Source organism: Mus pahari, chromosome 10, assembly GCF_900095145.1.
Source record: "Mus pahari chromosome 10, PAHARI_EIJ_v1.1, whole genome shotgun sequence".
Taxonomy (NCBI): Eukaryota; Metazoa; Chordata; class Mammalia; order Rodentia; family Muridae; genus Mus; species Mus pahari.
Genome location: NC_034599.1, coordinates 100,683,320 through 100,700,092, shown reverse-complemented (window position 1 = coordinate 100,700,092; position 16,773 = coordinate 100,683,320). Strand labels below are relative to the sequence as shown.

The 16,773-nt window shown below is 40.1% G+C and overlaps 1 protein-coding gene across 6 annotated transcripts in view; it reads left to right on the top strand.

Annotated features, from left to right (window-relative positions):
• Window positions 1-232: 232 nt before the first annotated feature.
• Dock3 (dedicator of cytokinesis 3) overlaps window positions 233-16,773 on the top strand; it is a 299,922-nt gene continuing 283,381 nt past the window's right edge. For 4 of the 6 annotated variants that reach the window (XM_029542839.1, XM_029542837.1, XM_029542838.1 and 1 more), the window contains exon 1: window positions 564-670. In XM_029542839.1, coding sequence (XP_029398699.1) covers window positions 634-670 — 37 coding nt within the window. In that variant the 5' untranslated portion in view covers window positions 564-633. Of the gene's footprint in view, window positions 671-16,773 lie in introns of all 6 variants that reach the window. The other 2 variants (XM_021206339.1, XM_029542840.1) reach the window with 2 other exon arrangements.

Below are 16,773 nucleotides of genomic sequence, written 5' to 3'. Positions count from 1 at the left end.
GGGGGAGCGGCCATCTCGGTATGCCTGGCACGAGACACCGTGGCCTTCCTCACGCAGGACCGCGACCCCGTTCTGCGGTAGCTGCAGGCAAAGGCTCTGGGTGGGCGGAGGGACTTGGCCTCCCGGGCCGGGCTATCCAATCGTCTCTCGCAGATTTCCCTCCGCTGGCCCGCAGCTGCGTCTCGTGGATTCGCGCGCGGGCTCGGGCGGGCGGCGCGAGCCCGGGTACTGCGAGCCCCCGCGCGCCAGGGAGCGGCGCATGCGCGGGCGTCCCGCGAGCCCGCTGAGGCGATCCGAGCCGCGGCGGCGCCGGGAAGCCAGCGACGGAGCTGCGAGGGACCGAACGGCGGCGCGGGGACGGTGGCGACGGACAGGCGGTGAGCCCTCGCCCGCGTCGCCAGGGACTCCTCGGCCGCCCGTGGAATCTCGCGGTCGGTCAGGACGTGGCATCCGAAGGTGGCGGTGGCATCCCGGACGGCCTGTGAGGGATGCGCCGCCTACTGCCCCGCGCCGCCTGACCGCCCCCGCCTTGCCTCGCGGTGCGCCACAGCCGGGCCCGCGGCCGCCCCTGCGGCCGTCCCCTGCGCGCTGTCACCCAGCCGCCGCGCCCGCGGGGCTGCGCCCGGCCCGGCCATGTGGACCCCCACGGAGGAGGAGAAATACGGCGTAGGTAGGTGAGGCTGGGGCCTGGCAGCGGCAGGGGTTCGGGGGCACGTGCCCGAGTCCCGGGCCCCGCCTCGATTGCTGCTGCCCCGGCTCCTCCGCCCCTGCCCGCACACCGTGCGGCCTCGGCGCGGGGCGGGTGCGGTACCAGCGCGGGGATGGGCCCGGGGCTCTGGGTGCGGGAGGGCGGCAGGGGGCGCTGGCGGTGCGGCCTCAGCAGGTGCGGCGGGCGAGCGGGCGGGCGGGCGGGAGGGGCCGCAAGGCCGGGGCACTTGCGGGAGGTTTGTGATGTGAGGCGCTGGACAGTTTACCTACGAAGATGCATCTTGAGACTCTGCTTGTTCCAGCAGCCAAAACCTCGATTTTAATGAATTTCGGTACCAAAGTTGATGAGCCCGATGTTTGTTTATTTTCCGATTGGAATCTTACAAAAAAGGATGCAAAACGTTGACCTCATTTGCTCAGTCTAAAATGATGCAGATCTTTGTTTTGCTTTAAGGATTAGAAATAGTTCCTCTACTACTATGAGAATTGTTTTGGACATACATCATTGTTAAAGTTTAGTGCATTTTGTTGACATGGTTTTGTTTTAAAAAAATAAAAAAACAAATCTGTTTTCAAATGAGAACGATAGTCCTTAGTTTCTTCTTAAACTATTAGGTGAGACTCCCGAAGGTTGACGATTTCTTTTAATATTCCATTTCTTTAAAAAGAATATTCAGTTTTTAAGGGACTGAGTGTTTTACAATGTTAGTATTTCGTGGCCAGCCACTTTACATCATTGTAAATAACCTATTGGCTTTGGTTACAAATATTTAAAATGTGGAGTGTGCAGGTTTTTTTTTTTTTGTTGTTGTTGTTGTTCTTTCTTAGCTTGTAATGGAAAATTTTAGAAAATTTATAGGAAGTATATTGCTTAAAGGCAAATTATTATTTCAATCAATGCAACAGTTCTATCAGTATTTCCTTCATAATTCATTATAAAGAAACTTTGTAAACTGCAGTGGTTTTGTAAAGTGCAATTGTTTTGTAACACCATCAGGCAAGGTATGTGAAAACACTGTTTATAGCAGAGGGGCCCTCTATCTTCTTCTGAAAACTAACATTCTAAGGTTTGTAATTAGCTCTGCTACAGAGGACCTGGTAAAGAAGACCCCAAGTTCTAGAGTCTTTTGAAAAGGAATTAGGGAGTGGTGCACAGGCCAGGATTCACCCCTAGAGACTCTTTTACTTTTTCTATTTAAAGCATTCCTTGAATACTAAGTTGCTGCTGTGAAATGAGGAGTTGATGGTTCTGTATAACTTGCTATCAGAACTACTTAATTAGAATAACAAGCAATCAGTGTGAAAGTGGTCTGCTGTCCTGTGGTACTGGATACATTTTTTCCCTTCTGGGGAGGAACTCTCAAGTTCTGCTGATAGTGGGATTCAGCGTGCTGGCTTCTTTTTTACTGGTGCTTTGGGAAAATTATGTAAATAATTTTCTTAATGTGTAAATGCGGACTTGTGTTAACACATCTTACAGGGTTGTGAAAACCAAACAAGTACACACTAAGTAGTTTGTAAATGTTAATCTCCCCATTAATACTTAGACAGTGATAACACTATATAACGGTGTGTTAGTTATGAGACTGGTAATTCAAGCCAATCAGTTGGAATGAGATTAGCTTTAGAAAAAATTGTTATTCCCTGTAGAGGAGCATAGCATTGCATACACCTAGATCTTAAATGCCTGTTGTTATTCTGACGACAGTTTCTTTGTAGCATTGGTCTGGTATAATTTTGATGCTTTTTTCTTTTCTTTTTTTAAAAAAGCAACTACTGGATGTTTCTCTAACAGTTTTTTTTTCAACTGTCATTTCCTATTATGGTCTAAAAATTTTTGTTTAAATTGCTTAAAATTCCGGACTTCCTCCCCTCCATAAACTTAGGGGCTACACTTCTAGGTGTTTTCTTAAAATCTAATTCAACCTGTAAGATATGTTCAATATTGTACTTAATAATGATAAAAAAGGCAATGAAAATGATTTTTTAAATTAGTTCCATTTGTTTGATTTCAAGCCAAGGACTAGCTTGAAAGGTTAACTATTACCACTGTTTCTATAAGAAAAAAAAATTTTTTTTGTTTTGTTTTTCGAGACAGGGTTTCTCTGTATTGCCNTGGCTGTCCTGGAACTCACTCTGTTAGACCAGGCTGGCCTCGAACTCAGAAATCCACCTGCCTCTGCCTCCCGAGTGCTGGGATTAAAGGTGTACGCCACCACGCCCGGCCAAGAAAATGTCTTGTTCAGCTTTCTAAAAGTAAATATTCATTTATTTGTTGGTGTGGAGAATGGGTGTACCCATACTATGACATGCATGTGGAGGTCATAAAACACCTTGAGTTTGTTTTTCTCCCCCTTTACTGTGTGTGTTTTGGGGATTGAACTCAGGCCATCAGAATTGCTGGCAGGTGACTTAGCCCGCTGAGCCATCTCACTGAATTTAACAGAGATTTAACTTCTAAAGGTCTGTGGTAGAGCCTGGTGTGGTTCATATCTCCTTGAATTCAGGAGATCCAAGGATCAGGATTTTGAGGAGGCATCAGAAGGAGGGAAGAAAGAAAGAAAGGATGAAAGAAGGAAGGAAAGGGAAAGAAAAAGATCTGTAGTACAGAGGAGTCTGAGGTGGGAAAGATTCACTGTCCACAATATTTGAGTCAATTCACTGGTCACTAGAGTAGCCTGAAGACAGTGGCTTCACTGGTTATTTTATCAGTCACAAGAGTTTTTGGCCCAGTTTTTGAAACCTCTGAGAGAGAACCAATACCTCTTTTGAGGCAAATCCAGAACTTTAATTTGTTCTTAAAAACAAGGATATAATCTACAATTTATAATCATTGGTTTAATATTTGCAGATAATGTTAACATTTAAATTTTTACTTGAGCATTAAGGCAGGAGGAGTAAAGTGTCAGATCTGAGATATTTGGATAGTAAGTGCTGGATTGAAATTTGAATCCAAGATTTCAGAATTCTCAGCTACAGTTCTTAATAAAAATAAAAAATTTTATTATTGTTTTTTGTGTGTGTGTTATATGTGTGTCTGAGGTCCCATGGTGATAGGAAACAACTTTTGCCAGTTGGTTCTTTCTTTCCACCTTGGATTCTAGGGATCAAACTCAGGTTATTAGGCTTGGGCAACAAATGTTGTTTATCTGCTAAGTTTCCTTGCCAGCTCTACAGATTCTTTCATTACATCCTTTGCCTTTGAATGGGATTTGTCAGTAAGTCTAACTTGAAAGCTGAGATGTGGGGGCTAGAGAGATGGCTCAGCGGTTAAGAGCACTGACTGCTCTTCTGAAGGTCCTGAGTTCAAATCCCAGCAATCACATAGTGGCTCACAACCATCTGTAATGAGATCTGACGCCCTCTTCTGGTGTGTCTGAAGACAGCTACAATAAATTGATCTTTAAAAAAAAAAAAAAAGAAAGCTGAGATGTAGATCTAGAGCAGTGGTCCTCAACCTTCCTCATGTTGCGACCCTTTAATACAGTTCCTCATGACCCAACTATAAAAGGATTTTTGTTGCTACTTCATAACTGTAATTTTGCTACTGTTATGAATCATATTGTAAATATGTGTATTTTCTGGTGGTCGTAGGAAACCACTGTGAAAGGGTTGTTCTACCCCAAAAGGGTTCATAGCCCGTAGATGAGAACCACTGCTATAGAGTCTTCATTTTAAACTAGGTAAATATACTTAAGGAGTTTTTTTCCACCTTGGGTATTGTATAAGGTGACATAATATTACTGTTGCATTTATGAATATAATGATTTATTTTTATAATGGGTACAGGGCATGAGTTCAGAAAGCAAATTTTTAATAATGCCTTGAAGACGATATTAAGTGCTATTATTATTGTTGTGATGATGATGATGGTGGTGGTGGTGGTTAGGTGCTATTATTGTGATGATGATGGTGGTGATGATGATGATGATGACAATGACAAGGTTTCACTTCTTAGCTGGCCTAGAGCTCACTATGTAGACCAGGCTGGCCTAAAACTCAGAGATTTGTCTGTCTTGCTGGGATTAAAGTTGTGTGCCACCATGTTCAGCCTATTGTTCTTTTTTGGAAAGACATTTAGGATAGAGGAGAGAAATTGAATCTAGTAAACATCCATTGAGTAGCTTTTTTAAGCCAAAAAGAGTTGTCTTGACTCTTATTTTCTAAAGCAAATGGGAACTAATCTGCATGGAATTATCAATTAAATTTTGTTTGTGTGTGGTATATGTAATATATGTGCATATGTGTAAATGAAGGTTAGCCCTTTGGAGTCTATTGCATTCTGTCTTATATTTTGAGATAGACTCTCTTGTTGAGTTTGGAACTCAAGGATTTAATTAGATTGGCTAACTGGCCAGAGAGTATCCAGAGACCTCCATCTTCATCCCCGACTCCAGCACAGGTGTTTCAGATGTGTGCCACTGTGTCTGGCTTTTGTGTGGGTGTTAAGGATCTGAACTCATGTTTCCAGGCTTGTGGGACAAACATTTTATTGATTGCTTTCCCCCTTTATATGGATGTCTTGCTGCATTGTTCAGTTTACTCTCCAATTTCTGGGCTCCCCTGTAGTTGGGCAACAAGTGTGCATGAGCTACCATAGTCAGCTTCATTTTTTTTTTTTTTTTGGTTTGGTTTTTCGAGACAGGGTTTCTCTGTGTAGCTCTGGCTGTCCTGGAACTCACTCTGTTAGACCAGGCTGGCCTCGAACTCAGAAATCCATCTGCCTCTGTCTCCCGAGTGCTGGGAGCCACCACACCCGCCAGCTCCATATTTTAATAGAAAATTTGACATATAATATTCAGTAGACTTCGTATTTACAGATCATTTAATCATGCACTATTAGACTACGTTAGAAGCATTAAAGCATATTGTAATGTTTTCAATGTAACTTCATTTACAATTTTTATTTATGTGTCTGTATTTTTGTGTCTGCCAAGTGTGTTCCAGTGTTCACAGAGGGCAGAAGAAGGTGTCAGGACCTCTAGAGCTGGAACTCGGGCATTGTGAGCTGCTAGACACAGGTGTGGGAATGTGAACTCCAGGTCCTTTGGAAAAATAGCACATCTCTTAACTTCTGAGCCATCTTTTCAGGTCCAGATGTAGCATCTTTAGACACATCCTAAAGCATGATGGTCTGAAAAGAACAGCCATTGAGGTTAGAAATGCCTCATAGTCACATTGTGTCAACAGTGGTGCTGAACATTAACTTTCAATAGCTTCTGAATCTTCTGAAATTTGTATCTTTTTTTGATAGTAAGAATGTTTAAAATTATTCCTACTATGTAAACAGCAGTTGGTCTGCTATATTAGGGATTTATTTCCAATGTTATGATTTTACCATAGTGAACAAGCCTATTTATGATCGTGCTCTCAAGTCTCTTTGTATACCTCCCTCCAGACAAATTATGTGTAGAGAAGCAATATTTTGTATTTTGCACATAGTCTCTGAGGACATTTTTTAATTTTTAAAACATACATAAATACGTCACCACTTATTTTAGCAGTGGTCCAGGTACTTGCTATATTACACATTAGAATACTTTAGTGAGAATAATGACTTTGTTGGGAAATGAGTCTTTCAGAAACTTCCCATTTTCCTGCTTGTCTACAGTGCTATAAAATCTCAACTTCCTACTTCCACATACTATCCTTCTCTTCTCTCAGTACTCATTTATGTGTTTTTGCTAGTGAGAACCAACATTTGTGGTAAAATTACAGCATGACAAACGTAGATGTAGTACTGCATCTTTACCAGATGTGTATTTGACCTTCTCTACTCAAGTGGAGCCCATATTATTACTGCACATCTGTAATAATAACAAGGATATTCTCCCCCCACCCCCCCGAGACAGGGTTTCTCTGTATAGCGTAGGCAATCCTGGAACTTGCTCTATAGACCAGGCTGGTCTTAAGCCTACAGAGATCTACCTGGCTCTGTCTTCCAAGTGCTGGGATTGAAGGTGTGCACCACCAGTGCCTGGTTAGAATATTGTTATTGCTAACTAGAATCGATGACTTCATGTACATTCCTATACATCTTTGTTTTTCCCTCCATATAAATTGCTTGGATTATATCTTTCACTAGGTCAATTTAAAATTTAAAAGATATGTGTATGGGTATTCCAACTTCATATTTATGTGTATTATGTGCATGCCTGGTGTCTAGGAAGGCCATAAGAGGATAATCAGATCCCTTGGGACTGGAATTATAGATGAATGTGAGCTGCCATGTGAGGGCAGCTAGTGCTGTTAACCACTGAGCTATCTCCAGCTCCACTCGTGCAATTTTTGGCCTTTAACAGATCATAGAGAAAATGCAGCTTAAGGTTCTGTGGTCTGATCTCTAGAAAGGAGCCACATGTGGAAGGCGAGAACCAACCCCTGCAAGTTGTCCTTTGACTTTCTCACATATGTTATAGCACACATGTGCTCAGACACACTTGTGCACAGAATAAATAAGAATGTAATAAAAAATTTAAAATATATTGGTGGTAACTTACTAGTTTTTGTAACTCATAGTTAAACCAAACAGCCACAAACAACAACAACAAACAACAGTGTTTCCTTGTAGGTTTGAGAGAGAGTTTAGTGGCTGAGAGTACTGGATGCTCTTCTAGAGGACCCAGGTTTAATTTCCAGCACTCACATGGTGGCTAACAACAATCTATAACTTAAGTTCCAGGGATGCTGACTTCCTCAGGAAGTGTATATGTGCATCATACTGACACACAGGCAGGCAAAAAATACCCATACACATGAAATAAAAACTAAATCTGAAAAACAATAACCTTTGTTTGTTTTATTTTATATATATGTTTGTTTGGTTTTTGAGAAAGGTTTCTCTGTGGCCTTGGCTGACCTGGAACTCACTATCTAGGTTAGGCTGGCCTCAAATTCACAGATCTGCTTGCCTCTACTGAGTGCTGAGATTAAAGGCATGCACCATCTACTTATTTTATAAACTTTTTGTTTTTGTTTGTTTGTTTTTTGAGACAGGGTTTCTTTGTATAGTCCTTGCTGTCCTGGAACTCACTTTGTAGACCAGGCTGGCCTCAAACTCAGAAATCCTCCCACCTCTGCCTCCCAAGTGCTGGGATTAAAGACGTGCGCCACCACTGCCTGGCTTTTATAAACTCTTAAAAGTAGGGTTTGGCTGAGCAGTGGTTGCGCACGCCTTTAATCCTGGCACTTCGGAGGCAGAAGCAGGCGGATTTCTGAGTTCAAGGCCAGCCTGATCTACAGAGTGAGTTCCAGGACAGCCAAGAGTACACATAGAAACCCTGTCTCAAAACAAAAACAAAACAAACAAACAAAAGTAGGGATTGTGCCATAGTTACCTCAATGTTCTTGGAAGGTAGAGCTCAATGTCAGGATATGGAATGGTTCATACCTGTACTTGAGAATTAAATTGAACACTTTGTTGGTGTGGCATTATATTTGATTTTTGGTGACTTGTGAGACACTGTTCCATATTGTTCATATTGAACTTACAACCAACTTAATTCTAGGACTCACTTCATTTGAACCAAAATCAAACTAAATTCTGAGTTTATACATAATCTCAAGCAAAGATGTTAAGTGTTCTTTTAAAATACTTATTTTATCTCATTTAAGTTACTGTATTTGGCTTATCAGTTCAACCTCTCAAAAATTTTTTTTAAATAAATCTTTTTTTATTTTATTTATTTATTTTATTATATGTGTGTACACTGTAGCTGTAGATGGTTGTGAGCCACCATGTGGTTGCTGGGATTTGAACTCAGGACCTTTGGAAGAGCAGTCGGTGCTCTTAACCACTGAGCCATCTCACCAGCCCCCTCTCAAATATTTTTGAAGCTTAAGTTTGTGATTTTACATATCTTTCCTTGATCATTTATCTATACAAGTAATAAGATTTTGTTATGCAAGTTGCTTGTCTTTTTTCAGATAGCTAATAAAAGTATTAAAAAGACAGTATTTAATTTTCAATAAATACCAGAGGGAGGTATTTAGTATATAAAATTGTATTTTTGCTGTGTTATATTTTGAATGCAAATTATCTGGATGAATATTTCATGACAGTACCATCTTTGTGAACCTGATTGTGCTTGAGATTAGGGTAGGTTCCAGGTCGTGGTCATTATACGGTGTGTCAAAGAAATGTTAGTATTGAAAAGAGGTTAGGCCCATTTTCATCTTCATACATAGGAGGAATTGTAATCTAAAATTTTATTGTCTTTTGTTTCTGATATTCTTTCCAAATCCCAAATTGCTATAGTTTGGACTTGGAATACTCCTATTTCCAAGGCCTATGTGTTAAAAGATGGCACCTAGCTTGGGCTATTGGGAAATGGCAGATGCAAGATTTTGTAAGAGTCCTCTGGCTATTGGGGGTGTATCCTTGAAAAGAATAGTGGGAATTTAGCGACTGCTTCCTTTGTTTCTTGTTTCCTGGTTTGGGTGAATTTGCTGTGCTTTGTTCTCCTGCTTCTTGAGAGCACTGGTTTCATCAGCCCAAACATGGGCTGAAAGTTTCAAGATTGTGATTAAAATGAAACCTTTTCTGTTTAGAATACACACACACACACACACACACACACACACACTTCTTCTTCTTTATGAATTTCACATCATGCACCCCAATCCCATCTCTCCATTTCTTCATATTCTCTCTCTGCCCTTGTAACATGCCTCCTAAAAGAAAACAAAAATAAGAAAATCTCACCGTAGAAGCTCTGATGTGTCATGGTGTATCACATAGTACACCCCTTTGCCCAAATGTCTTTACTTGCAAATGCTCATTGCAGTAAATCAGTGGTCTTGTTTAAAGCCCTGTGGCTTCTGCTACACTGTCAATACTGGATCCTCACCAGCACTCTTCTTGGATATCCTGCTGTTGTCCTGCATCATGGAGATGCTACAACTTTGCATCAGCAGAACTAGCCCTTTCATGGGCTCCAGCAGTTCATGGATGGGGTAGATGTTAGGTGGACCAACTCAAAGTCCTTGAGGAGGGGAAAGGGGTGGAGTAGCTGAGTTGGTCAGCCTACAGGCTCTCCTGTGCCTGCGCCATCAGAGTTAGCTTTCCAGCACTGCTCTGGTGAGGGACAGGGCCAGCTCACTCTAGTGCCCCAGCTGCCAAGGGATGGGGCTAGCTCTCCCACCTGACTCAGGTGCTCTTGCCATCTTTACTGTACTAGCCTTTGGTGGTAACATGGGCCATGGACATCAACAGAGATAGGCCAGGACATCACCTTGACATCAGTGTCAAGTGCAGTGCAGGCAGTGTAGAGTACTCACATCAGGCTGTTCTTCACCACTCTTGTGTCTCCAGTTCCCTCTCTTCATAATGCATAGACTGTTACAGGATAAGGGCCTCTGGGTGTCTTCTGCCCTGCCTATGCCTAGAAGCTAATATATCTCTGATATTTGTTGATTATAATATACCTATGTTCTTGATATACCCCTATTCAGAAAGACCTTAATTTTTCATTTTTTTTGGTTTGTTCAGGTTATAATATGACTAAGATTCTATGGCTACCATTTTCTGCCTGGGGAATGCCAGCTGAAAAAGCTCAGATGTCATCTCTTTGCCCTTTCACAAGCTCTTCCTGATGTAAATAAGTGCTGCTTCTGATATGTCCGTACTCATTTATAATATGCTTAGTTGCATTTCTTTGCCACAGGTGACTTAGAAGCTTTTGAACAGGGACTTTCTTCATGGTTTTTTAAAATTATTCATTTAATATTGGGGCTGTTTTTTGAAGGCAGTCTGTGAATCTAATATGGTTTTTAGGTATGTGACATTGTGAATATGTGTTTGTGCTTGACTGTTTTCTTTCTTGAGCCTGTTAGGGATTTCTTGCTTATGACTGAGTTCAAATGACTAATTTTGGGTAGGAGCCTAAGGATTCTAGTAGCAATTCATCTTACCTTGAATTGCAATTATTGCAACAGTGATTAGGAAAGCATAAATCAGGCAACTGTAATATAATTTGACTTTCCTCATTACCTTTTTGTCCAGAATCTTTAGGGAATTCTATGTTTTAGATGAGTGGCTTTTTTACCTTTAAAAGCACAACAAAGATATTTTGTCTATTTTGGTTGAAGTTTCTCCAAAATTTAATGTATTTTAGTTTACTCTAAAAAATTCTTTAGCATGTTGAATTCATTTGATGTTTATTTTTCTGTATTCATTTTTCTTATTATGTAAGAGATATATTCATTATAGAAATCTTAAATATGAAAAAACAGACAAAAAGAAATTAAACATGTTTTTTTTTACACAGATATAACTCTAGCTGACATAATGACGTATCTTTCTAGTCTTTTTAAAAAAAAAATATGTGTAGCTGGGCTCAGGAGGCAGAGGCAGGCGAATTTCTGAGTTGAGACCAGCCTGGTCTACAGAGTGAGTTCCAGGATAGCCAGGGCTACACAGAGAAAAACCAAAAAAAAAAAAAAGGTGTAAATATTTATTTAAAATAACTTTAGGACCAGATTGTTTTGCACACCCACAATTAATTTGAAGTCAAAGCACTACTTGTGGACCTAGTCTTTCCTTCCACCATGATCTCTTGCTTAATCAGTCTCTCCTTTGGAGAAAGAGTTTGCTAAACTTGAAGTTTATCAGGTCAGGTAGGCTGGCTGGCTAGTGATATATGAGTTCTGTCTATTTCTGTCCCTGTCTCCCAAAGCTGTGATTGCACATTCTCCATACTCAGCTGCTTACATGTATCTGAGTATCCAAACTCAGGTCCTTGTGCTTGAGTGGCAGGCACTTTACCAACTGAGTCATCTTTCTAGCCTTCCGTTTTCTTCTTGACTTTTTTTTAATGAGCCATTCTTCATTTAATAGTGTGTCATTTAATCTCTGTGAGATTGTGAATGTTCCATTTCTTTTGTCATTGATTCTAGTTTTATTCTATTATGGTCAGATAGACTATAAGAAGTCCTTTTTTTTTGGTATTTTTAAGACTTGCTTTGTGTTCTATTATATGGTCTATTTTAGAGAAATTTCTATGTGATGATAGAAAGCTTATGAGATGTCTGGTAGGTCTATTTGACATATATCACTTAACTCAGATTTTTTAAATCAGGCAGACCTGTCTATTTATTAGAATGATGTATTAACATCACTTATTATTATTATGTTAAGATTAATTAATTTGTGTCTTTATATCTAGTAGTAGTAGTTTTATGAAATTGGGTTCAGCAATATTCACTGCATATATGTTTGAAATTGACCTCTTGATAGATTGTTGTCTGAATTAGTATAAAGTGATCTTTTAGAAAAATATCTAACTTTCTAGTTTTTTTCTAATTTTAATTTGAAATATTTTGTCAGATACTAGAATTGCTATACCTGCTTACTTTGTAGTGCTATTTGTTTAGATATTATTTTTTCCATTTACCTCCAGGCTGTTTGACTTTGCCAGTGAGGTATATTTCTTGCAGACAACACTTAGGTGGATCTCTGTTTGTTTGTTTATAAATTTTGTTTCACCATATGGGCCAGGCAGGTCTTGAACTGGAGATCCACTTCCCTATCCATCCCAAGTGCTTGGATTAAAGGGGTGTGTTAATGGAACCTGTTTTATAAAGTCTATTCTGTTTGTGCCTTTTGGTTGCAGAGTTAGGAACATTAACATTTAGGGTTTTTATTGAAAGGTATGCATTCATTCCTGGCATCTTGTTTTAGGACTATTTACTACTTTCCTTATCTTCATTGCCTTATTTATGATTCTAGCACATCCCTTCTGCTCCCCATAGTATCATGAATGTGTTTCCCTTTCTTTTTTTTTAAAAAAAAAACTTTTTAATATTATTTATTTATTTATTATTTATAACTATACTATAGCAGATACACCAGAAGAGGGTGACAGATCTCATTATGTGAGCCACCATGTGGTTGCTGGGATTTGAACTCAGGACCTTCGGAAGAACAGTCAGTGCTCTTACCTGCTGAGCCATCTCACCAGCCCCTACCTTTCTCTTTTGTGTATAAGATTCCTCTAGTGTTTTCTGTAATGCTAGCTTAGTTGTCATGAATTTTTTTTAGTTTGTAATTATTATGCAAAAGTTTTTCCTTTCTCTTTCGGTGATAAAGAATAGCTTCAGCCAGGCGTGGTAGTGCACGCCTTTAATCCTAGCACCTGGGAGGCAGAGGCAGGTGGATTTCTGAGTTCAAGTCCAGGCTGGTCTACAGAGTGAGTTCCAGGACAGCCAGGGCTGCACAGAGAAACCCTGCCTTGAAAAACCAAAAACCAAAACAAAACAAACAAAAAAAGAATACCCTCACTGGATATAGTAATCTGGGTTGACAGTTACTGTCGTCTGTCATTCAGAGGTTAAAATGTGTCCTCTTATCCCCTTTGGCTTTTGGGTTTCTTTGAGAACTGTGCTGATACTTTGAAGGTTCACTTTTGTCTCTTTGTTGGTGTGTCTCTTGCAGTTCTCATTCAGTAAACTTCATTTGTTTATATGTTTAGTTTTGATGGCTAATATTGTTTGTCGTTTTAACACTATTACTATTAACAGAATTACTTTGGAGATAAAAACTGGAGACAAAACTCTGGGCTGTGTTTGAGGGAGTTTGTAGGTTGAGTAACTGGAGGTAGGAAGACATACTCTTGATTGTATGTAGTACCATTTCATGGGCTGGGTTCTTAGACCAAATAAAAGGAGGAAAATGTGATGGATTTCAGCTTTGATGTGTTTCTGCTTCCTGACTGCAGATACAATGTGCCAGTTGCTTTGTGATCATGATTTCCCCGAAGTGGTGGGCCATACTCTCAAACTGTAAACTAGAGTGACTTCTTCCTTAAGTTTGTGTTCTTGTTTTATTTGTTGGTACAATAAAATTCTCCAAGAGAAAACTTAGTGGAGAAAGGGTTTATTGTAGGGTACAGTCTATTATTTTGGAAAAATCAAAGAGGCAGAAATTTACATCACATCTCCTGTCAAGAACAGGAGAAATGACTACACGCATGCTACCTGCTTGCTTATGCTTAATTCACTTTCTCCACTCAGAAACAGTTCATGACTCTCTGCCTAGGGAAGAATGCCACTCTTAGTGTGCTGGATCTTCCCATATCAAACTAATTAAGACAATCCACCACAGACATCTCCACAGCAATGCAGGCAGCCTCTCAGATGGTCTGACCAGGTAGTTCTTCAGTGTCAAGTTGACATATTGCCTGCTGCTGATTGTGTCAGATATTCTGTCAAAACAATTAGAAAAGTGACTTGTAGTATTTTAGCAGTAATATGACGGGAGATTATTTTCTAGTCTCATTTAGTATTATAAATGCCTCTTAGGTCTGGATATATATTTCTTTCCCTAAGTTTAGAAAGTTTTCTGCAAAATGATTTTATTCAGTGTGTTTCCATGCATTCTCCTTCAATATCTATGAGTTATAGATTTGGCTTTTTAAATAGTGTCCTGTAGATCTCACATGTTTGGTTCATACTTTGTTACTAATTTTAATATTTGCTGATATTTGAATGCTGTAGTCCTTCTTACTTGTCCCAAGCCCTGATATTTGATACTGTTTTCTACTTGATCTGTTGTCTTAGAAGGCTTTCACTAGGTTTTTGTCTTACTGAACTTTTAAAATACTGACTTTTAAAAAGTCAGTAAGACTTTTCTGATGTTTCTGTCTCTGTTGAAATCCACCTTCATATCTTGTATTTATATAGAAACTTTTTTGTTTCCTGTAATATTTAGTAAATAAAAATATTTTATATTTTATTTACTTGCTTTTATGTGTAGTATTAAAATAATTAAATAAGTCCCAACAGCATGTTCCTGCTACCTGTTCCAATGGTTTACATTCCTGAATGAAAGCACACACACAGCCTTTATATTTTGATATGCCTAAAACAGCCTAATGGCTGGGATACTTCCTAATGTTCACTTAGCTAATCCACCTTCTTCCAATAATCCCGAGTTATCACTTACTACATTCTATCTTCTACCTTGGCTACCCTGGACCCAGTTGGGTAGCCTTCTTGGGCAGCACAATTCTGGCTCCTACATGGCCGCTATGCCTTCCTGTCCTATACCTTCTCAGGTATGATGTCTCCCTTTCCTCCTACTCCCAGCATGGCAGGTCTCCTCCTCTTCTTCCTCCTCTTCCTCTTCCCCCCTCCTCCTTCTCTCCTTCTTTTTCTCCTTCAGTCCCAAGTCCAGGAATCCTAAATCCTATCTCCGTTTTCCCTGTGCAGCCATTGGCTGTCAACATCTTTATTTATTTATTTACTAATCAGAACCAGCTCGGGGCAGGGTCCCTCAGTGTCTTATGTGGATTTGTGGACTCTTACAGTATTAGGTCAAACTCACTACACTTGTGTGTGTGTGTGTGTGTGTGTGTGTGTGTGTGTGTATGTTTGTGGATATGCATCTGCCATGGTGTATATGTGGAAGACTGTTGAAGGGAGTTGGTTCTCCCTTTCTACCATGAACATTCCAAGGATCAAATGTATCCCTTGTCAGGCTTGATGGCAAGCACCTTTCCCTGCTGACCTGTCTTATTTTACTTAAATTATAAAAAAGTTTTATTTATTTATTTGTTTATTTATTTATTTGGTTTTTCGAGACAGGGTTTCTCTGTCTCGAAACTTACTGGAACTTACTCTGTAGACCAGGCTGGCCTCGAACTCAGAAATCTGCCTGCCTCTGCCTCCCAAGTGCTGGGATTAAAGGCATGCGCCACCACTGCCCGGCTTTGTTTTATTTTTAAAGTAAGTTTGTGTATATATATGTGTGTATGTGTATATATTCGTGTGTGTATATGTGTATATTTGTGCATGTACATGTGTGTATGTGTTTGTGTACATGTATGTATGTACATGTGTGTGTATGTATGTATGTATGTGTGTGTATGTAAGTATGTATTTATATATGCATGTATGTGTGTGTAATGCCCACAAATGCTAGAGGATCCTACTGGAGCTAGAGGTGAATGTGAGCTGCCTGAAATGGGTACTGGAAACCAAACTTGAGTCCAACTATAAGAGTAGTATGTGCTCTTAACCACTGAACCATCTCTCTAGTCTCCAATTATGGGAATTTTATATTCCTTCTGCTGTCTTCAGTGACCTACTGGCCATCCAAGAGTATATTGTTAAATCTTCAAATATTAGATTATTTTCTATAATTTCTCTTACTATTGGTTTCTTCTTTTCTTCAATTACCTGAGTAAACGCTCATTACTCTGAACCTTTTCTTTTTGCTCAGACGTGCTTTAAAGGGGTGCAGAGATGGTTTGTTCGCTTGTTGCTCTTGCAGAGGTCCTGGGTTTGGTTCTTTCACAACTCTCTATAAACTCTATTTCTAGGGGATCTGATGCCTTTTTCTGGTCTCTGGGCACTGCATACATGTGGTTCACACACATGCATTGCAGATGAAACACTCATACAAACATACAGAACACACACACACACACACACTTTTTTTTTTAGATTTACTTATTTTATTTATATGAGTACACTGTTGCTGTCTTCATGCACACCAGAAAAGGGCATCAGACCTCATTACAGATGGTTGTGAGTCACCATGTGGTTGCTGGGAATTGAACTCAGGACCTCTGGAAGAGCTCTTAACCGTTGAGCCATTTCTCCAGCCCCACACGCATACTTTTAAGACAGGCATTGTAGCATGCCTAGTAAGATTAACCCAGCATCCCAAGGTAGAGGAGGCAAATATCTGTGAGTTAAAGGCCAGCTTTGTGGACTAGAATGAAGTCTATCTTTTTTTATTTTTAATTTTTAATTTTTTAATTTTTTTTATTGTTGTTTTTCGAGACAGGGTTTCTCTGTGTAGCCCTGGCTGTAGACCAGGGCTGCCCTCAAACTCAGAAATCCATCTGCCTCTGCCTCCTAAATGCTGGGATTAAAGGTGTTTACCACCACCGCCTGGCTATGAAGTCTATTTTTAAAGAAGCCATAGTGGGTGTCTTTACCAGTTGTCTTAGTTACTTTTCTATTGCTGTTAAGAGACACTATCACCACTGGGTAGTGGTGGCGCACGTCTTTAATCCCAGCACTTGGGAGGCAGAGGCAGGTGGATTTCTGAGTTGGAGG